This window comes from Lampetra fluviatilis, chromosome 23 (genome assembly GCF_964198595.1).
Source record: "Lampetra fluviatilis chromosome 23, kcLamFluv1.1, whole genome shotgun sequence".
In the NCBI taxonomy this organism is placed as follows: Eukaryota; Metazoa; Chordata; class Hyperoartia; order Petromyzontiformes; family Petromyzontidae; genus Lampetra; species Lampetra fluviatilis.
Genome location: NC_136297.1, coordinates 1441171 through 1463941, shown reverse-complemented (window position 1 = coordinate 1463941; position 22771 = coordinate 1441171). Strand labels below are relative to the sequence as shown.

At 58.0% G+C, this 22771-nt stretch overlaps 1 protein-coding gene across 11 annotated transcripts in view; it reads right to left on the bottom strand.

The window, feature by feature from the left end:
• LOC144940603 (protein 4.1-like) overlaps positions 1 to 22771 on the bottom strand; it is an 85559-nt gene that overhangs the window by 4448 nt on the left and 58340 nt on the right. For 9 of the 11 annotated variants that reach the window (XM_078866845.1, XM_078866844.1, XM_078866840.1 and 6 more), the window contains 12 exons: positions 22270 to 22357; positions 21010 to 21162; positions 19639 to 19736; positions 18044 to 18222; positions 17177 to 17502; positions 15997 to 16059; positions 14552 to 14740; positions 10402 to 10593; positions 7956 to 8669; positions 5813 to 5941; positions 5380 to 5481; positions 3804 to 3884 (listed from right to left, as the gene is read on the bottom strand). In XM_078866845.1, the coding sequence (XP_078722971.1) occupies positions 3804 to 3884; positions 5380 to 5481; positions 5813 to 5941; positions 7956 to 8669; positions 10402 to 10593; positions 14552 to 14740; positions 15997 to 16059; positions 17177 to 17502; positions 18044 to 18222; positions 19639 to 19736; positions 21010 to 21162; positions 22270 to 22357 (2314 nt within the window). The remainder of the gene's footprint in view (positions 1 to 3803; positions 3885 to 5379; positions 5482 to 5812; positions 5942 to 7955; positions 8670 to 10401; positions 10594 to 14551; positions 14741 to 15996; positions 16060 to 17176; positions 17503 to 18043; positions 18223 to 19638; positions 19737 to 21009; positions 21163 to 22269; positions 22358 to 22771) is intronic. The other 2 variants (XM_078866836.1, XM_078866837.1) reach the window with 2 other exon arrangements.

Here is a 22771-nt window from a genome sequence, read left to right as displayed (position 1 = left end):
TCACACGCAGGTCGTCACACGCAGGTCGTCACACGGAGGTCGTCACACGGAGGTCATCACACGGAGGTCGTCACACACAGGTCGTCACACGGAGGTCATCAGACGGAGGTCGTCACACACAGGTCGTCACACACAGGTCGTCACACACAGGTCGTCACACACAGGTCGTCACACGGAGGTCATCAGACGGAGGTCGTCACACACAGGTCATCACACGGAGGTCGTCACACGGAGGTCGTCACACGGAGGTCGTCACACGCAGGTCATCACACGCAGGTCGTCACACGCAGGTCGTCACACGGAGGTCGTCACACGCAGGTCGTCACACGGAGGTCGCCACACACAGGTCGTCACACGGAGGTCGTCACACGCAGGTCGTCACACGGAGGTCGTCACACGGAGGTCGTCACACGCAGGTCGTCACACGGAGGTCGTCACACGGAGGTCGACACACGGAGGTCGTCACACACAGGTCGTCACACGCAGGTCGTCACACGCAGGTCGTCACACACAGGTCGTCACACACAGGTCGTCACACGGAGGTCGTCACACACAGGTCGTCACACGGAGGTCGTCACACGGAGGTCGTCACACGGAGGTCGTCACACGCAGGTCGTCACACGGAGTTCGTCACACGGAGGTCGTCACACGCAGGTCGTCACACGGAGGTCGTCACACGCAGGTCGTCACACGCAGGTCGTCACACGGAGGTCGTCACACGCAGGTCGTCACACGGAGGTCATCAGACGGAGGTCGTCACACACAGGTCGTCACACACAGGTCGTCACACGGAGGTCATCAGACGGAGGTCGTCACACACAGGTCGTCACACGGAGGTCGTCACACGGAGGTCGTCACACACAGGTCGTCACACACAGGTCGTCACACGGAGGTCGTCACACGGAGGTCGTCACACACAGGTCGTCACACGCAGGTCGTCACACGGAGGTCGTCACACGGAGGTCGTCACACGGAGGTCGTCACACACAGGTCATCACACGGAGGTCGTCACACGGAGGTCATCAGACGGAGGTCGTCACATGGAGGTTGTCACACACAGGTCGTCACATGGAGGTCGTCACATGGAGGTCGTCACACGCAGGTCGTCACACGTACACACGCAGGTCGTCACACGCACACACCCAGGTCGTCACATGGAGGTCGTCACATGGAGGTCGTCACACACGCAGGTCGTCACACACGCAGGTCGTCACACACAGATTTTCATACACACAAAAAAAGACAAAGATCCCCCGTATAGCCTTAACAGACTGGAGGGGGCAAGTGCTGTTAGCGAGTACCTATGAAGGCCGGCACGGCACACGAGGGGGTGGGTGGCCAGCAACCATGCCCGACCGCCTTTGTCTCCCTAGTGGCGATGTTTACACACCGCACCAGGTACTAAATTGAGGCTGAGTCGACCTAGGGGAGGCCCATGACCGGTTTAGATAATCGCCACTGGTGTTTGCCGTGAGTGGGAATCGAACCCGGGTCGCCGGGTTCATCGCGCAGTGCGCTAACCGCTACACTACCGCTCCCCACTGTCATACACACAGAGGTCGTCACACGCACGCCATGGTAGAGATGTGTTAACTACCTCGCCTGGTATACAGGAGGACGTGCGTTCGATCCCAACCCCTATTTGAAGTTTGAGTGCCTCTCTCTCCCCGTGATCACGTAGATTTTTCTGCGGGTCCTCCAGTTTTCCCCTCCACATTCAGAATCAACATCGCACGTTTGGCCGCTGCTATAAATGTCCACACGCCGATGAGAAGCCACTTCATTGAGCTTTCATTTGTGATGGTGGGGTCACTCAGTGGGGCCCTTACCTGGTAAAATAAATAGTAATTCCTGCAGTCACGAAAGCTTCAAAACAAGTAAAAAAACACATTCCTGCGGAGGGAGCTGGTAGGAACGTTGGGTTTCTCGGTCAATGGCCAGGGTCAACGGCCGCGTGGTGTATTCCGCAAATATGGCCGACTGTGAGGGCGGGCACAAGCCGGCGTGAGTAGGTTAAACGTTGAGTTTTATAAGGGCACCACGGGGTGACCAGCCCAGCCCCACCCCTCCCACCCAGCCCCTCCCCACCCTCCCCACCCACAGCCCCTCCCCACCCTCCCAACCCAGATCCGCCCCACCCTCCCCACCCAGCCCCTCCCCACCCTCCCCTCCCCACCCAGCCCCTCCCCACCCTCCCCTCCCCACCCAGCCCCTCCCCACCCTCCCCTCCCCACCAGCCCCTCCCTGCACGACGGACACAATAATCCCCTGTGGGCTGTGTAACCAGGAGGTTCCTACCAGTATTTTTTTTTTTAAACAAGTAGTAAACTTTTACAACTGTTAAATGGGCCGAGACACAGGAGGTCAAAGCAAGGGCTGGCCACAACAAGCCGACAGGGTGACGGATCGCTGCGGAGCAACGCAGCGTATTCCCAGGGGCCAAGCCTCATCGCAGCTTCACTCACGAGGGGAGAAATCTCCCGCTCCAGAGCGCCATCGCCGCGAGATGAGAAAACCGAAGCCGCCAGTCGCCAGCACCGATGTGTTTGTTTCGTGCTTACTTTCACAGGCTCGCCTTCATCGCCGCCACCATTAGTATTTGTGGTCAGCCAAGTCACGCCCGTGTGTAGTGTGGGTCAGGTCGAGTGAGGCAGCAACCAAAACTTGAGGCGATTCAAGAGGTTTGGTTTGTCTTAAATTTTTTAGACCAGCCACCCTGCTCGCTTTCACACCGTAGCGTACCTCTAGCACCACACGGTGCGCTCACAATAGGCCGCAGGATGACCCCTTTATCCCGACATTCACACCCGAGCCTACGCGTTCCCGAACACTCACACACCCTCAAGGTACTTGTAGCCTTGGATAGCATTTTCCACCCACTTCTGGGCGACATTCATAAGAAACCCGACGACTTCAAGGCGACGCTGCACGCCCCGCATCGTGGACCACCGCCGGCCTCACACTGTCGTCAGAGGAGGCAGCAAGCCGGCGCCTGCCGGCTCCTTCCCACCACAGGCGGCGTCGGAGGCAGCCTCCCTGCGCTCCGCTGCCCATTCCTGCTCCCCACCGGGCGTCCACGCTGGAAGCTTGGATATTGTCTGAGACCGCTCCCGTTCCCCGCTGGCTGGAGCCCGAGAGCAGAGATGGCCGAGGTCTTCCTCCACTCACCCCCCGCTATTCTCTCTTGCCACTTATTTGAGCCACGTGACAACCGGTTATCGTTGTTTTTGTCATCGCGATTGGGCTTGTTTACCCACGACAACCTCGCCGGGTCTCGGAGACCTCTTTTCTTCAGGAGGGTGGTCCCGCCAATTTTTCGGGGTAGAGGGGCGGGGGGGGCGATGGTCGCCACGAAGAAATCCCGATTGAGCGATTTGCTAGGAAAATTCTTGAAACGTGGGAGCAGCGTGACGCCGCAGTCGCCACCGCCGCTTGCTGGGATTTTTAACTTCCGCAGTGTTCATCCGTACAGATGGGACGGATTAAAATCCGTCCGGTGTCCGCACAGAGGCTTTACATTCTAAATTTAGAAGTCACGCAGTGTTCCATCACGGCACGACTTTCACGCATCCCCAGACTCGGGGACGAGGTCGCGAGCGGCCGTCACGCAGCCCAAATATTGCGCGCCGCCGGCTACATCGGGCGCGGACGTCCTCCCTCGTCTCAAATGGGCGCCCGGCATTGGAACCGCGAGCGAACGCCGCACGGCACACGCCGTGGTTACCACCCCCGCTGCTGTTTTATGCACCGGGTACTCATTTGAGGCCGAGTCAACCTAGGGGAGGCCACGCGCGTGCACACACCTGGTCATGGTCGATGTCGGTGTCGGCCATGATGACGATGCGCTTCTCGATGCGCGTCTCCGAGATGCCTCCCTTCACCGTCTACGAGCACGGTGAGAGACGCGGTCACACACAGATTACACACATACACACACACATACACAGCCAACACACACACACACATACACACACAGCCAACACACACACAGAGTCACCACACACACACAGAGCCAACACACACACAGAGCCAACACACATACACACATACATACACACACACAGCCAACACACACACACACAGCCAACACACACAGCCAACACACACAGCCAACACACACAGCCAACACACACAGCCAACACACACACATACATACACACACACACAGCAAACATACACACACAGCCAACACACACACATACACACACAGCCAACACACACACAGAGAGTCACCACACACACACACACACAGAGCCAACACCACACACACACAGCCACACAGAGCACACACACACAGCCAACATACACACATACATACACACATACACACAGCCAACATACACACAGCCAACACCCACACACAGCCAACACACACACATACATACACACACACAGCCAACACACACACACAGCCACCACACACACAGCCACCACACACACAGCCAGCACACACACACACACACAGCCAACACACACACACAGCGCCAACACACACAGCCAGCACACACACAGCGCCAACACACACAGCCAGCACACACACAGCCAACACCACACACAGACACACACACAGACACACAAAGAGCCACCACACACACACACAGAGCCACCACACACACACACAGAGCCACCACACACACACACACAGAGCCACCGCACACACACATAGCCACCACACACACACAGAGAGCCACCACCACACACACGCACACGCACACGCCACCACCACACACACACACACGCCACCACCATACACACACACAGAGAGCCACCACACACACACACACACAGAGAGCCACCACACACACACACACAGAGAGCCACCACACACACACACAGAGAGAGCCATCACACACACATGCACACAGAGAGCCACCACACACACGCACAGAGCCACCACACACACACACACGCCACCACCACACACACACAGAAAGCCACCACACACACACACAGCCAACACACACACACACAGAGCCAACACACACACACGCCACCACCACAAACACACAGCCACCACACACACACGCAACCACCACACACACGCACAGCGCCACCACAACAACAGCCGCCATTCGCCAACAAGTGTCGGTGATGTCACCAAGGCTATGTGCACTGTAAGGCCAAGTGTCGAATGCCCGCTGGCAGGAGGTCACGGGACAGATCCAGGTACCGTGGGCTGACTGATTGAGCTGCACCACCCCACCGGGGTTACGGTCCACATTTGGCAACTTTGAAAAAAATTACCCACAAATCACCAGCACGAGCAATCATCACCCCCCTACTGGCAGACTATCAGCCATTTGCAGGACAGGCGGCGAGCCACGGGGGGGGGGGGGGGGGGGGGGACGACAGCCATCACTGGGGGGGTTGCCGCCCTACCTTGGTGATGTGCGTGGTGGTCGTGGTGGCAACGGACTCTGCCGAGAAGCCGGCCATTTCGGGCAAGACACTCGACTCGGACGCCTCGCCTCCGCGCCCCTCCTGGCGAGAGAACCACAACGTCGGCATCACCGTCACCGCCGCCGGTTGTCAGGCCACGGCCCCGGCAGAGGCCGACGTTTCGCACGGCTCCGGCGGTTGGGAGCGACGCCGCCGGGACAACGCGAGGCGCCGGCTAACGTCGTACGAGCTACGGTCACGGGCCCGGCGGGCGCGGCAGGGTGGTGCGGTGGCGACGCTCAAGGCCGCGGGGACGACAGTCAGGTGAGAAGCACTTTTGGATTTCACGCGGGGAGGCGGAGAGACGCCGGGAACACGTGGGAGAGACGTCGACCGCTGTCCCTTATCCGAGTGATATCCGCACGTCTGGTACCTGCGTGGCCGCGTAGGTGATGGTCTTGGTGTGCGTGTGCACGATGGGAACGTCCGTGGTGGAGAAGTCCGCCCTCCCCGTGTGCGACACCTCGCTGAAGCTCACGCTCTCCGTGGCGATCAGAGGTGGCTGTGTTCCGCACACGCACACACGTACACACACACGTACACACACACAGGTACACACACACACACACGCACACACACGGACAGACACACACGTGTGAGCGTGTGAGCGTGGGCGGCATCGCAGTGGTGATGCTAGCGCCTCCCAGCGGGAAGCATTGGAGTTCGATTCCCGACACCGCCGCTGTTCTGTGTGACGTCAGTACGTTCTCCTCCATGGCCTGTCTGGGCTTCCTCCGCGTTCTCCGATTTCCTCCCGTACAAAGTAAAAAACAACTCAACATGCATGCATGCATTCCTCCAATTGCGAAGTCCCGATTTCCGAATTTTCGCTTTCACGAAATTTGAGTTGCGCGCCATACACAAGGGACGTCTGGTTGGGCGTCCTGAATCAGCGTACTGTGACAAGGTGTACTGTGACAAGGTGTACTGTGACAGGGTGTACTGTGACAGGGTGTACTGTGACAAGGTGTACTGTGACAAGGTGTACTGTGACAGGGTGTACTGTGACAGGGCGTACTGTGACAAGGCGTACTGTGACAAGGTGTACTGTGACAGGGTGTACTGCAACAGGGCGTACTGCGACAGGGCGTACTGGGACAGGGCGTACTGCGACAGGGCGTACTGGGACAGGGCGTACTGCGAGAGGGCGTACTGCGACAGGGTGTACTGCAACAGGGTGTACTGCGACAGGGTGTACTGCGACAGGGTGTACTGCGACAGGGTGTACTGTGACAGGGTGTACTGCGACAGAGTGTACTGTGACAGGGTGTACTGTGACAGGGTGTACTGTGACAGGGCGTGTTGCTACAGGACACACTGACAGGGCGTGTTGCTACAGGACACACTGACAGGGCGTGTTGCTACAGGACACACTGACAGGGCGTGTTGCTACAGGACACACTGACGGGGCGTGTTGCTACAGGACACGCTGCGACAGTTTTCCCACATCGCCAGTTCGCTCTTTCTTCCCGGTCCGCATAGCGGCTGTTAGCGCGTGCTCCATGGGTCCCAATCGATCGAGGTTTTTGTTCGCCGTCTCACTTCAAGCACCCTTCAATACGAGCAGCAAAGTGCGGATCAACATCGCACGGCTATATTTACTCCAGAAAAGAAGTCCCGGCAAGCGATGGAGCCTGGCGAACGAAGCCCGGGGCGTCGTGAAGAGGCACCAGAGAAATCAGCTCGCCTGAGCCACCGCGGTGGCTCGGAGATGTTGACGACTTCACCTGCTACACAGGAGGTCGTGGATTTGATCCCGACCCTGACGCTGCTGTATATTTGGAGTTTGCGCCTCTCTCTCTCTCTCTCCCTATGGTCGTGTGGATTTTTCTCCGGGTCCTCCGATTTTTTCTCTCCACGTTTAGAATCAACATCACGCATACAGAGTATACATTCCTACATGATAAGCCACTTACAATTGGGCTATCATTGGTGATAGCCAGTTCGCTCCTGTAGCTCAGTGAGGCCTTACCTGGTGTAATAAAAAACATTGTTGAGTGTTTATCTTATTGCGCTGCAGAAGAGTGGAGCGACAGCGCCCTGCAGCGGTGCAATGCGGACACGGCGACACACCGCGGTGCGTGCCTCTGCTGCCGCCTTGTGGTGCCGTGTGGTGACGCCGCCGGGTGAGACCGTGGGGTAATGCCGCATCAACCCCGCCGGTCACAGACCTGAGGCAGCTTGAGGCTTTCATCCAGCAGTGGAATGACCATGGCTGTTTCATGATGACGGTGAAGATATGGGGCGACCTTGCAACTTTTTGAGGTTTGTTTGGGGGACTTTCTGCTTCAAGGAGCCTGAACAGACTGTTGGGGCAAGTGCTGTTAGCGAGCAGCACCTATGACGGCCGGCACGGCTCACGAGGAGGTGGGTGGTCAGCACCACGCGCCCGCACCAGGTACTCATTTGAGGCCGAGTAGACCTAGGGGAGGCCCAGGACCGCTGGATTCGTGGCATCGCGCGCTAACCGCGCTAACCGCCGCTGACGCACACACGGACACACACGCGGCCCTCACCTCAAAACCGCGCTCCTCCTCCGACTCGCTGGTCTCCGACTCGGACGCGTCGGCCCCGTTGGCTTTGGGCTTCCCCTCGTCGCCGTGCCCGCCGGCCGCCCCCTTCCTCAGCGCCACGGCCACCTTCATCATCTCCCTCTCCAGGAAGTCGACGTCCCCCGCGGCCCCCTCGGCCTCCTCCCCGGGTGCTCCGCCCGAAGCCTGGGCCTCGCCTGCGCCCGTCGCCTCGGCCCCGTCGTGGGGGACCGCTCGGGGCGGGGCGGCCACGCGTCCGACGACCTCCTCCTCCGCCGCCGCTCTCTTCTCCGTCTTTGCTCTCTCCTCCTCCTCGCTCCTCCTGCCGCCCGACGAGGGAGCCGTCTGGACGCCGGGCCCGGTGCGAGCGTCGCCGTCGCCACCGCCGCCGGAGGAGGATGAGTCGTCCTTCTCGTCGGAGGAGCCCTTGAGCAGGTCGGGCTCGCCAGTGATCACCACCGTCTTGTAGACGACCCGCGACATCGACACCGAACTGCTGCTGCTCATTCGCTGCTGCTGCGGCTGCTGCTGCGGCTGCTGCTGCGGCTGCTGCTGCGGCTGCTGCTGCGGCTGTTGCTGCCGCTGCGGCTGCTGCTGCTGCTGCTGCGGCTGCTGCTGCTGCGGCTGCCGCTGCGGCTGCTGCTGCTGAGGCTGCGCTGCCTCCGCCCTGGAGCCTTCCTCCTCCTTCTTCTCTATCCTCTGCGGGGGACAAGCGGCCGAGGCGCAACGCGGGAAAAAAGTGAGCGTCTGGGGGAAAAGTCCCAAGGCAGAGGTTGGTGGGCCGCACAGAGACGGAGCTCGCCTGACGCGCCAACGCACAAGGGTCCGACGAAGTGCCCGCAAGCCGCAGCGTCACCAGCAGGGTTTCTGGCACCCCACCGGGGAGATGTTGACTACCTCGCCTGGTATACAGGAGGTCGGGGGGTTCAATCCCGACTCTGACGCCTGCTGCTGTATATTTGGAGTTTGCGGTATCTCTCTCTCTCTCCCCTTGGTCACGTTAATTTTTCTTCGGGTCCTCCGGTTTTTCCCCTCCACATTTAGAATCAACATCGCCACACGTTTAAAGTAATTTGGCCGCTTATAAATTTCTACGTGATGACGATAGTCCACTTCGTTGAGCTATCATTTGTAATGGCCAGGGTCGCTTCTGACAATGAGCGACGTAGCTCAAGTGGGGCCTTACCTGGCTTAAATAGTTTTAGTGAGAGTGCCCTCCCCCTGCCGCGCATGGGGACTCAACGTGGGGCTTCCTGCGTTTCCATCCATTAGCCTAAAATACTCTGCTACTACTACTGCTGCTTCTGCTGCTGCTGCAGCTACTGCTACTGCGGCTGCTGTTGCGGCTACTGCTGCTGCTGCAGCTACTGCTACTGCTGCTGCTGCAGATACTGCTGATGTGGCTAGTGAGCTGCTGCTGCTGCTGTGGCTGCTGCTGCAGCTACTGCTGCTGCTGCTACGGCTGCTGCTGCTACTGTGGTTGCTGCTGCTGCGGCTGCTGCTGCTGCTGTGGTTGCTGCTGCACAAGCGGCCGTGGGGAGCCACTCCGAGTGCCGCCAGCGCTGCGCCGAGTCGCCCTGATGACTCCCAGAACGCGAGCCGTCTTGTAACCGTTTGTGCAAACATTTTTTCAAGCATCTACGAACTACGTGGTCGAAGGAAGATGTTTTAAAAATGGTGCAGGGGCCAGAGGGCATCCCCCATCGCACTCCAAGGCGACCGGGGAATGGCTCCGACTGCCGGCAACGCAGCTTTACCTGGGGCCTGCCCACCATCAGATGGTCAGGGACTCCGAAAGCACAAAAAATGACCCGGAGTACTGGCCTAATTATAGTATCATGGGCTTTGACCACGTCAATAAAGCTCCACACACTCATGCAGACAAGACAAAGATACCCCGTATAGCCTTAGCAAGTGCTTAGCAAGTGTGTTTAGCGAGCACCTATGAAGGCCGGCACGGCACACGAGATTGGTGGCCAGCACCACGCCTGGCCGCCAGATACTCGTTTGAGGCTGAGTCAACCTAGGGGAGGCCCAAGACCGGTTCAGACAAGCGTCACTGGTGTCGACCGTGAGCGGGAATCAAACCCGGACCGTCGGCTCCGTAAGCGCAGCACGCTAACCGCTACGCCACCACTCCCCACTATCTCCACACACAAGCCAAAGAGCCTTAACAGACCTTTGGGGCAAGTGCTGCACACAGACACACAGAGACAGACGCACAGACACAAAGACGCACAGACGCATAAACGCACAGATACATAGACACACAAACACACAGACACACACGTGACACACTCGTGCCGGATGTCAGGTGACCACTCGACATCACCCCCCCCACCCCACCCCCCGTGGGCATCATGCGTTCGTATCGCCGGTCTCTCCGCTCGCTCCTCAGCCGGCGAGGCTATCGTCGCGGCGACGGCGGCACCTGCGAGATCTCTACGAGCAGCTCGTCCGCAAACTGGGCGGGGGGCTCCCGCGGGTGCGGGCCCAGAGGCCGCGCCGTCCACGCCTCGTCGCCCGGCGCCGCCGTGGCCACCTCGTGTGGCTGGCCGCTGGGCGCGCTCGAGGGCGCGGGCTCCTCGGGCAGCTGTGCCCAATAATCCTCCTCCTCATCATCCTTCAGGGTCATGGCAGCAACGGCGGCGGCAGCCAGGGAGGTCGAGGAGGGGCGCATGCGCCGGAGGTGATGGGACACCGTGATGGTAGAGCATTCATGATGGTACATCGTAATGGTTCATCATTCATGATGGTACATCATTCATGATGGTACATCGTAATGGTTCATCATTCATGATGGTACATCGTAATGGTTCATCATTCATGATGGTACATCGTAATGGTTCATCATTCATGATGGTACATCATTCATGATAGTACATCATAATGGTTCATCAATCATGATGGTACATCATTCATGATGGTACATTGTAATGGTTCATCATTCATGATGGTACATTGTAATGGTACATCATTCATGATGGTACATTGTAATGGTACATCATGATGGTACATCATCCGTGTTGGCACATTATAATGGTACACCAATGATAATGGTACGCCATGGCAAATAACACGGATGGTTCATCGTATCGTTACCATCGTTCGCAACGTACACCGGTTACGATGGTGGGTCGTGGTGGTACATCGGTGAATCACGTCACGTTCAGGACGTAACACCGTTCAGATGTGACATCGTTCAGATGTGACATCGTTCAGGAGGAGGGGGTGGTGTTGTGGTGTCAAGACAGAGGCAGGGTTAGGGTTGGCAGGGCAGAGGGTCGTGGGTGTTTTGGGGAGAGAGACACGAACGGGGGCGGTGGGGTTGGAGGCGGCGTTGGTTGGGTTTTGAGATGAATGAGCAAGCGGCTGTCACCAGGGGGCAATGGGGGTGCGTGGAGCCGAGCGACGGGGCGAGGAACCGTGAACAGCAGCAGTGGGGGAGGCAGCAGCGGCGGCGAGGAGAGAAGCAGACGTTAGAAGCAGGTTAGTGAGAAACACACATTCACTGGGTTTGCAGTTCGGCGCAGAAGTGACTTCATTAGCTCAAGGCTCCCCCCATTCTCCATGTCTTGCATTCACTGACTCTGCAGTGCGTGGATGTGAACACATCTCGTGGTCGTGACTGGCATAGCCATCTTAGAGGAGGTGTCAGTGTGTGGTGCGTGGTGTGCCTGCCCAAGCTGTCCCTGGGGCTCGATGTTGTTGCTGTGCTGTTGTGTTCCTGTTGTTGTTCGTGCTGGGCTCCGTTTTTAAATCCTTTATATTAAGTTCACTTGCTTGCTTGCTTACGACCGTGCAAATCTTTAAGTCGTTTTTTAACCCACTTCCCGTGATCCAATCGAGCTGACATTTTGCACACAGACTCGTTGTGCGTGACAATGTATGTTCGTGAAAATTTTTCTCCAAAATTTTACACTTTTTAGGAAAAAATAAATTATATTTAATTACCAATTGCTTAATGGTGGCAGCCATTCATCTGACCCATAGGTGGCAGCCATCTCAAGCCAGAGGACGAGAGGACTCTAGCCGCCACGCATATAAAGGATTTATAGTGAAAAACTTTGTTTTTACGGGTTAATTTGTTTATGTTACCAGGTAAGGCCCCACTGAGCTACGTAGCGCTTTTTCAGATGCCACCTGGCCCATCACAAACGAGACCTCAGCCAAGTGGCTTATCGCGTGGAAATGTACCGCGGCGGCCAAATGCTCTAAACGCACGTTAATTCTAAACGCGGAGAGAAATCCACGCGACCACGGGGAGAGAGAACATGCAGACTCAGGGTAAGGGTCGAACCCACGACCTCCTGTATACCAGGCGAGGGAGTTAACATCTCGACGCCCCAAGTTCGGCTTCGCACGCGGTCAGCGACAGGACCAGCCGGCGCTGGAAGTCTGCGTCGGGGCTTTGCGAGTGTAACCCGCTGACCCTGCCCATACTGGACGTGTGTGACAAAGAGCTTCATAGCTCATCGGATTCTTCCTCCTACAGTCGAAATAGAAATTTGTATTCTGATTCTGAGTGGATCGCAGCGGCCGATACAAAACGCCGCTTGGAGCCGGCGGCGTTCCCGTCCAGCGGCACAGCGAGCGGCTCGTGAGTGGAAAAGTTTTGAGTTTGAATCCTGGCTGGGGGTTGCGACTCGGACCCATCATCGCGCTCCAGGGCCGATAAAACAGGTACAGGTGACCCCCGACTTACGACCCCCGCTTTTGCGACCTTTCTTACGACCAAAACTCCCGTCTACGACCGCCTAGCGACTGCTACTGATGCCGAGTCGATTGGCGCTGCGTCCGAGCACGCCACTCGCAGACGCTAGCGCCTTCGGGTGACGAGTCTGCGCATGCCACGTGCTGCTTTGCTCTTCTGCCGAATGCGCATGTCCAGGGTAGCCCGGCAGTCTGCAGCTGCGCCGGGAGCAAATGCAGCAGCGTCTCTTTCTCGACTCTCTTCACTTCTTTGTAAAAAAAAATATGTTCGCCTTTTAATACATCTGAGAAGAGGAAATGTGATGCACGTGCAGAAAAGTACTTAAGGATTTTCAAATGTAAGTGTTTGTTTTTTACTTAATAAATGTTGCTAAAGGTTATGAAGTTGCAATAAATGTTTGTTGGCCAATTTTGGTATTTTTACGGGAGGGAATGGGTTTCCTGGAACGGAACCCCAATGTCTGACATTGCGCCCTATGGGAGGCGAGGCTTCGACTTACGACGCCTCGACTTGCGATCGTCGTCCAGGAACCAATTAGGTCGTAGGTGCGGGGGTTGCCTGTACCACGTTGTGGGAGAAGCTAACGGCGGCTGTCCCGTGGATAGACTCCCCCCCCACCCCTGCCCCACGGATGTGGAAGGCAACGCATCTTCCCGGGACTGCGGTCTGGGTTTCATCAACCAGCAACTGGTGAACCTGGCACCAACGTCGGCGTGGCCAAAGGTGCGTCGACTTCCATCGACCGCGGCCGCCAAAGGAAGCCGTCGCCGGCTCGACCACGTCCACACGGCAATTCGCGAGTCTCGCACGGCGGCCAAATATTTCGTTAAAAGCGGTGCGGGTAACGCATGCTGCCGAGAAGAGTCGGCCTCGAGCCGTAGGTGACCCCGCAAAACTATCGCCCCCCCCATCTCGAACCCGAGCGCAATCTCAAAGGTCGCAGAGCGCCTGCGTCTGAAGCGGTTCCTTCCCCGCGCCGCTGCGACGGGCAGATTCAAACCGTTGCGGTCGGCGTACCGGAAGTCGCGCGGCGCCGAGACGGCTCTAGCTAAAGATCACCGATGACCTCTACAAGTTCACGGACGAGCGGTGCGCCGCGTTGTTGGTCAGCCTCGATCTCTCAGCCGCCTACGACACCACTGACCACCAGACACTCATCGGACAGGCCAAGGTCAAGGTTCGGTCGATCGCAGTTCGTCAAGCTTGGCGACGAACAGACATCGCCCGTGCCCTGCCTAGTCGGCGATCCACAGGGGTCCCCCCCCCCCCCGTACCCACGCTCTTCCTATTTTCAACATACGTCTCTCATCGTATTAACATCAAGTTCCACCGAAATGCCGATGTTGTACTATTGTACACCGCAGTGAAGTCACAGCTAGATATGGAGAGCCTCGGCAGTCCGCGAAGATCGCACGCGCGCGGTGCACGAGTAGTTTGTTGGGTGAAAAGTCTACGGGTCTCCCTGCGAGTCTCTGTGTGAGTCTACGGGTCTCCGTGTGAGTCTCTGTGTGAGTCTACGGGTCTCTGTGTGAGTCTCTGGGTTTCTGTGGGAGTCTGCAGGTTTTTTTGTATTCTTTGCCGGTGTAACTTGCTGACCCGCCCATACTGGATATCTGTGAAGTCTCTGTGTGAGTCTATGGGTCTCTATGCAAATCTACGGGTCTCTGTGTGAGTCTATAGGTCTCTGTGTGAGTCTGTGTGCGAGTCTACGGGTCTCTGTGCGAGCCTCTGTGTGAATCTACGGGTCTCTGTTCGAGGCACTGTGCAAGTCTACGGGTGTTTCTGTTTGTCTCTCTGCGTGCGAGGGAAGAGGATGCCTCTGCCAATCGGTGCTGGGGGCTGTGGGGGGAGGGAGAAGGGTTCGGACCTCCGCGCCGGGCTGGCCGTGCCGGCGCACGGGCGACGGCTCCTGCAGGCGGATGTCCCAGCCGCCGGCCGGTGGCGCCGTCATGGCGCCGGCCGCGCCGTCGGGCCGCGACTCCAGGAAGGAGCGCTTGAGCTCGCTGAGGCTCGCCTGCCGCTTGAGCAGCAGCTCGTCCGGCCGGCGCTCCAGCTCCTGCGGGAACCGTCGCCCACCACCACCCCGGCGGTTAGAGGGCGGCCGCGGTGACGCACGTGCATGTGTGTGCATGTCGGTGTGTGTGCGTGTCGGTGTGTGTGTGCGTGTCGGTGTGTGTGTGTGTGCGTGTCAGTATGTGTGTGTGCGTGCAGTGTGTGTGTGTGTGCGTGTCGGTGTGTGTGTGTGTGTGTGCGTGTCAGTATGTGTGTGTGCGTGTCGGTGTGTGTGTGTGTGCGTGTCGGTGTGTGTGTGCATGTGGGTGTGTGCGTGTCGATGTGTGTGCATGTCAGTATGTGTGTGTGCGTGTCGGTGTGTGTGTGCATATCGGTGTGTGTGTGCGTACGTGCCGTTGCGTGTCGGAATGTGAGCGTGTCGGTGCATCTGCATGGCAGTGTGCGCGCGTGTCAGTGTGTGTGCGTGTCGGCGTGTGCGTGTCAGTGTGTGTGCATACGTGTCGTTGTGCGTGTGCGTGTCGGTGTATGCGTGTTGGTGTGTGCGGGTTAGTGTGTGTGCATGTCAGTGTGTCGGTGTGTGTGCGTGTCAGTGCGCGTGTCAGTGTCAGTGTGCGTGTCAGTGTGCGTGGCAGTGTGCGTGTCAGTGAGCGTGTCAGTGCGCGTGTCAGTGCGCGTGGCAGTGCGCGTGGCAGTGCGCGTGGCAGTGTGCGTGTCAGTGTGAGTGTCGGTGTGGGTGTCAGTGCGCGTGGCAGTGCGTGTCAGTGTGCTTGTCAGTGTGCGTGTCAGTGTGCGTGTCAGTGTGCGTGGCAGTGTGCGTGTCAGTGTGCGTCTGTGTCGGTTTGTGTGCGTGTCGTTATTCACCAATAATGGCCAAGAGAAGTATTTGAGGCACTTTAACCGAGGTGTCAAGTTTAAGCTGTGTAGAGCCCAACACACAGCAACGCACAACAACAACAACCACCAAAACAACTACAACAACCGCAACACCCACAGAAACAACCACAACATCAATCACAGCATCAACCACAACAACAACCACAAGAACAACCACAACACCGTAACAACCACGTGCTTCTTCAGGAACTGAAACAACCGGCATAGACCGAGAGTTCCTGAAAGAGGCACGGGGAGCTAAAACGTCGGGGGGGGATGGGGGAGGCACCATGCCCAAAACAATGCAGAGCAGTGTGCACGCACGCACGTGCCGGAAAAACCCCCCCAAACGCGGGGGCCCGGGGCAATCCACAAAGAAGTTTGAGAGGTCGCGGAGTGGAGGGACGGGGCAGGCACCATACGAACCTCTAACATTAGCCTGCTATGCCTGATATAAATGTTTTCTCCGTCTGCTTTCTTAGGCCTTCTCTGTGAAAGGGGAGGGAACACACGGGGGGAGGGAGGGAGGGGAGGGAAGGGAGGAAGGGGAGGGAAGGGAGGAATGCAAATGATAAATACACAAACAAAAGCAAAGCAAAAAGAACCGCGGCGCAAAACGGACACGGCACAGGGGACGTTGACTGGAATGGGCAAACCAAGGTGATGACGATGATGACGATGATGACGACGATGACGAAGATGACGGTGATGACGATGATGACGATGATGACGACGACGATGTGCTCTGTGCTCTGCAGGGGCAAGGGGGCGGGCACGTGGGGGTGAGCGTGGGGGGGTGGGATGGCGGAGGATCTCGAAGCACATTTTTTTTAGGCTCTAGAATCTAAAACTACTTGTAATTCATTTGACCAGGTAAGGCCCCATTGAGCTGTACAGCTCTTTTCAGAAGCCTTGACCTGGCTGTCACAAATGATAGCCCAACGAAGTGGACTATTATCATCATCATCAATATCGCGTGGAAATTTATAGCAGGAGCCAAATGTTCTGAACGCGTGACATTGATTCTAAATGTAGATGTGAAAAACCGGAGGACCCAGAGAAAAAATGTATGTGACCGTGGGGAGAGAGACACCGCAAGCTCCAAATATACAGCAGGTGTCAAGGGTCGAAATCAAACCCGCGACTTCCTGTATAACAGGCGAGGCAGTCAGCATCTCCTAGCCACCGTGGCATTTGAATGTGCAAGTGATGTTTTGTACAACGAAACACGGAGGCTTGGACTCCCTCAACATAAATAAATCTCCCTTCCCCACGTTTGTCTCTCCAGTTGTATGTGTTAATTGGCGCGACGACCCGTCAGCCACACGGCCTCCTGGGAGCTCGCCCCGTCAGCAGTGTTGGCAACCAAAACTCGGGGTTTCAAACTTCCGGGTCTCATCGGCAAGCTCGGTTTCTTCCCCTTAACGAACGCCGCACGGTCATTTGTCGAGGGCGCTCCGCAATTAATGCTAACAAATATAATTAGATATTGCAGAGAAGTCGGAGTGCGCTGCCCCCGCAGCGGTGTGGCTCAAGGCAAGCATAGGCCAAACTCGGTTCTGCCGGCGATCGGTGGCGGCGGCGGCGTTGAAGGAGCTCCCCTCACCTTCACCTCCTCCCCCTGCGCCTCCGAGCTCTGGACGGAGGTTTCCTCTTTGTTGTCGTCGTCGCGGCCGGCGCCGCCAACAACGTCGTCGTCGCCGCCGTCGTTACCGCCGTCCGTCGTCTCCGCCCGATCGGTGGCGTTCCCGCCCGCCGTCGCGGCGAGGGTGGCCCCGCTGGTCTTGGTTGTGGCGGTGACGGTGGTGACGGCGGCGACGGAGTTGACGGCGTGGCGCTCGCCCCCCACGGAGTTGCGGGGGTCAGCGGTGGGGGGCGGAGGCTCGTCGTCGAGACCCCACGAGGAGCCGTCCTGGCTGCCCCCACCCGGCGCTGGCAACGACATCGGCGAGAGACAAAAACACAATCGCCGTTTAGTGATTGTCAAACACAATCGCCGTTTAGTGATTGTCAAACACAATCGCCGTTTAGTGATTGTCAAACACAATCAGTTTCTCCAACACATTTATATATTTACGCGATCGAACCCAAAAACCTCGATTATGGATAATATTGGTCGCGAAAGCCTAATGCGTGTTAAGCAAACTACATTCACGTTCACTTTCAAACTCTACTCGCGTGCTGAGCGCGAGACTGCCAGCAGAGCCTTCCCCACTTCACGTGTGCGAAAGATGTTCAACAAACACACACACACATATATATACATGGGGGGGGTTAGTTTGAAACAGATATGGGAGAAACGAGGGTAGGAGAGCGGGGGGAGGTGTCCGGCAAGGCGCCTGCGATGGGCCAAAGTGTCCAGAGCGCCGGTGGAAGAGGGGGTATCGCCCTTCTGCGCGCTCGTTTGCCTGCCTGCCCGCCCACCTACCCGCCCATCCACCCGCCCACCCGCCTGCCCGTCCGCTCGCATCACCTCCGTCGAGCGAGCTGGACACGGTGTAGCGCTTGCTGGCGGAGCGAGTGAAGTGTGGCGCGGGGCGGTCGATCTGCGAGCTGGCGGCGCGCGTCTGCGCCTGCGTGCGCCCCGAGTAGCGGAAGCGCGAGCCCAGCGTGAGGAAGCGGCCCTTGGGCGCCGGCTCCGGGGTCACCAGCCTGGCGGTGACGCGGCGACGACAACAACGACACCGGTCAACAACGACAACAACAACAACAACACGCCAAACAATAACAACAACGATAAACAACAACAATAATAGCAACACACAGATCCATAATAACAACACTGATCAACAGCAACACTGATCAACAGCAACACTGATCAACAACAACACACAGATCAATAACAACACGACACACACACCGCTCACCAATAATACACCAATCATTAACGCCAACAATAGCAACAACAACAGACCGATCAACAACAACAACAGACCGATCAACAACAACAACAAGCAGCTCCAGGAGCAGCCAGGGCAGCAGCGACGAGCGCCCAGGTCACGGTGTCCCGGGGTCTGCCCTCCTCACTGCCCATCGGGAGGGAGAACGAAGAGGGGGGGGGGGTGAAGGACGAGCAGGGGAAGGAGGAGGAGGGGACAGGAGGAGGGGGCCGAGGGCGAGGAGGGGTGGAGGAGGGAGGAGGAGTTGCAGGGGGAGGAAGATGAGGAGGGAGGGGGGCATGGGAAGGAGGGGCAGGAGGAGATTTTCTCCTTCTTCTTGTTGTCGTGCGGCTGCTGACGGAGACGTGGAGCAACAGCGGCGACGGTCTCACATTGAGGTGGTCGAGCCAGCAGACAGCCGCGTCAAGGAGCAAGCGGAGTCGTGTGTCATCATCGTCGTCATCATCGTCATCAGCGTCGTCATCGTCGTCACTGCAATGTCTCTCTCCTTCGTACTTGTGGATCGGGGCGTTGCGTCGTTACACGTCGCTACGGTCCGTTCTGGATGAGCACAGGTGTGGATCGTGAGCAGCTTCGTGGAAGATCACACCCAAGGGGTCTTCTGCATTGGGTCTTTGAGGAGGAGGTGGTGCTGACGACGACGATGCCCCAGGTGAGTGGTGCAGGCCACCTCACAATCATTTCCGTTCGTTTATTACAGCCCCAGGTCAATGCGCTGCTGTGTGACGAAGGACTCCCCCCCCCCCCCCCGCCCCTTATGCCGTGGTCAGCCATGGGCAGTTTTTTTAAAAATCATAATTCACCACTCTGGTCAGTGTGCGTTGGCAAAGAGGAGAGTCCGCGCAACCGGCTGTTCAGACGTCTGAGATCCCCCCCCCCCCCCGCGTCTGAGTTCCGTGTCGGGGCGCCATCGTCTGTGTGTGTGTGCGCGAGTGCGTCTCTGTGTGCGCGTCTGCGTGTGTGCGATTGAGTGCGTGCGTGTGTGCGTGCGTCTGTGTGCACGTCTGCGTGCATCTGTGTGTGTGCGTGCGACTGCGTGTGTGCGTCTGCGTGTGTGCGTCTGCGTGTGTGCGTCTGCGTGCGTGCGTCTGCGTGCGTGCGTCTGCGCGTGTGCGTGCCGTGCGTCTGCGTGCGTGCATCTGCGTGTATGCGTGCATGCGGGCCTCACCGGAAGAAGGTGTGGTGCTCCACGCACACCTTCCAGAGGCGTTTGGCGGCGCGGTGGTTGGGCAGCTTGAAGCCGATGGTGCTCTCAAACTGGTCGAGCTGAGCGAGCGCGAGCGGGAGAGAATCAGAATCGTTATTTAGACCGGAGGAATCCGATGAACTATGAAGCTCTTTTTCAAAGATGTCCAGTAATCGTACAGAAAGAGAGAGGGAGGCAATCAGTCACATGTCGCCGTGCGTGTCTGTGCATCTCTGTGTGTGGATATGGGTCTCTATGTGAATCTGTGGGTCTCTGCGAGTCTATGGGTCTCTATGTGAGTCTGTAGATCTCTATTGAAGTCTGTCAATCTCTGTGAGTCTATGGGTCTCTATGTGAGTCTGTGGGTCTCTATGTGAGTCTATAGGTCTCTGTGAGTCTATGGGTCTCTAGGTAAATCTGTGGGTCTCGAGGTAAGTCTGTGGGTCTCTTTGCAAGTCTGTGGGTCTCTATGCGAGTCTGTGGATCTCTATGTGAGTCTATAGTTCTCTATGTGAGTCTGTGGGGCTCTATGGGTCTCTATGTGAGTCTGCGGGAGAGAGGTAGGCAGTCGGTCATGGGCAGAGCAAAAAAAGGAGCTCTTCTGCTCTGTGCGATCCACCAACTCTGACTGCCTCCACGGTGCCGTGCTAAAGGCCGGGCTGGCCGACAGGCTGCAGGCCGGGCTACAGGCCAATTAATGGGCGCGTGTACGTCGAATTTCTTTTGCACACCGTACGTTGCCAACCGTGCTAATCGGAGGTGCGAACGAGTCGTTTATACGCGTGGACGGAAACCAGAGCGCCCAAGTGCGAGGTGGCAATGCTCTATCCCGCACAGCTGGAACAGATGGGGAGATCACACGTGTGTTCGTATGTTGAACTTCTTTCGCACTGCGTAAGGAAGCCAACCGTGCTAGTTGGAGGTGCGGGGGAAGGGACATTATTTGGCTGTCCCACCTTCTCCTGGCAGAGCCAGGGAGCACGGCTCCTCCTCGACGCCCATGGCAAGCGGAGCATCACGACAATCGTGCGGCGGTCCACTGACTTTCGCTGCCGCTTGCGCTGCTGCTACTGCTGCTACTGCTGCCGCTGCCGCTACTGCTGCCCCTGCCACTGCCGCTGCTACTGCTGCCGCTGCTACTGCTGCTACTGCCGCTGCTGTAGCTACTGCTGCTGCCGCTGCTGCTGCTGCTGCTACTACTGCTGCCGCTGCCACTGCCGCTGCTACTGCTGCCGCTGCTACTGCCTGTTTCTGCTGCAGCCACTGCTGCCGCCACTGCTGCTGCATCCACAGTACCGGAGCGGAGGCGCCACGCGCGTGAGCGGCAGCGCTGCCACCGCCCGTCCCGCTCACCTCTCCCGGCCGGATCTTGATGTAGAAGTTGCTGCGCTTGTAGGAAATCTTGAGGATCTTGGGCCAGGGGAAGCGGTTGATGCGCAGACGGTCCTTGTAGACGAGCAGGCCGCTCGAGCAGACGCCCAGCGTGATGTCCACCCCCTCCGAGTCCTGCGCGCGTCAGACAACCGCCCCCCCGCCAACCCCCCCGTCGCAGTTATGCCAACGGCCACCCGCCCCGTCTCGTCGCACACGTCTCCACGCCGCGGTGCCGCGGTTGTTGGCTTCCTGAAACTTACGAACTCGAGCTTTTGTTTTGTGTTACCACAATAACCCCAACAGCTCCCTGGAGCTGGCTGCGAGTGTCCAGGGAGCCATCCGGGCGCTGCTCGTCCGCCGTTTACAGCCCAGTGGGGACATTTCCACGTTCCTGTGGCGTGGAGCGACGGCCCTGGCGGTGTTTGCTCAGCACAAGCCGAGTCTTAACTGACTACTGATAACTTTTTTTATTTTTTACCAGGTAAGGACCCACTGAGCTACTATACAGCTCTTTTTCAGAAGCGCCCTGGCCAACACAAATGATCGCTCAACAAAGAGGCTCATCATCACATGGAAATGCATCGCAGCAACCAAATACTCTAAACGCGGGTTGATTCTAAATGTGGATTTTTTTTCCGGGTCCTCTGGTTTTTCCCTCCACGGAAACCTCAACTACGCTCGGTAAACCTGGAGCTTTGCTCGCAACCTTTCCCATTGCGAGCCGCTCGCCCCGCCGCCGAGTCCCCTGTCCAGATTGACGATCGTGACTCAATCTCACCTTAACAACATTCGCATAATCATCGCCTCCCCAAGTTGCCGCCACAGCGATTGTGAAATTGTACGCACGACGACCGTGGTTTTAGATGCAGTGGCGTAATCTTAGTGAGAGCGGAACAGGCGCGGGCGGCGTTCAGGAGGACTTGTTGGGGTAGGCCTGGTGGTAGCTGGGGGAGGGGGCGAGCGGGGGGGGCGGCAGAGGAGTGTGGAGGCATCGCATTTGGGAAGACAAAGGCGGTGGCTGGGGGACTGTTCCTGGCGACGCAGATTACGAAGCGCCCACCACCAAAGTTGGTGGGCGTTACTCGCGCTGCAGACGGCGTACGACTGCGTGTTCATCCCAACGAAGCCAGCTACAGGAGGGAACGGAGGAGAAATGCAGGGGGCAGGAGGAGGAGGAGGTGGCTCTGCCCGGCAGCGGGAAGCAAAAACAAACAACGGACGGTGGTGGCGGTGACTCGCCTTGGCCTGGTGCAGGTCCACTCCGTACATGGACAGCTTCTTGGCGTTCTCCAGGAAGTGGCGCTCAGCCTCAGCCGGGGTTTGTCCCCTGAGGTTCACAGACACGGGGGTGGGGTGGGTGGTGAGACATGTGGGTGGGGTGGGCGGTGAGACACGTGGGTGGGGTGGGTGGTGAGACACGTGGGGTGGGGTGGGTGGTTAGACACGTGGGGTGGGGTGGGTGGTGAGACATAGGGGTGGGGTGGGTGGTGAGACACGTGGGGTGGGTGGTGAGACACGTGGGGTGGGTGGTGAGACACGTGGGGTGGGGTGGGTGGTTAGACACGTGGGGTGGGGTGGGTGGTTAGACACGTGGGGTGGGGTGGGTGGTTAGACACGTGGGGTGGGGTGGGTGGTTAAACACGTGGGGTGGGGTGGGTGGTGAGACACGGGGGGGGGGGGGGGTGGGTGGTTAGACACGTGGGGTGGGGTGGGTGGTTAGACACGTGGGGTGGGTGGGTGG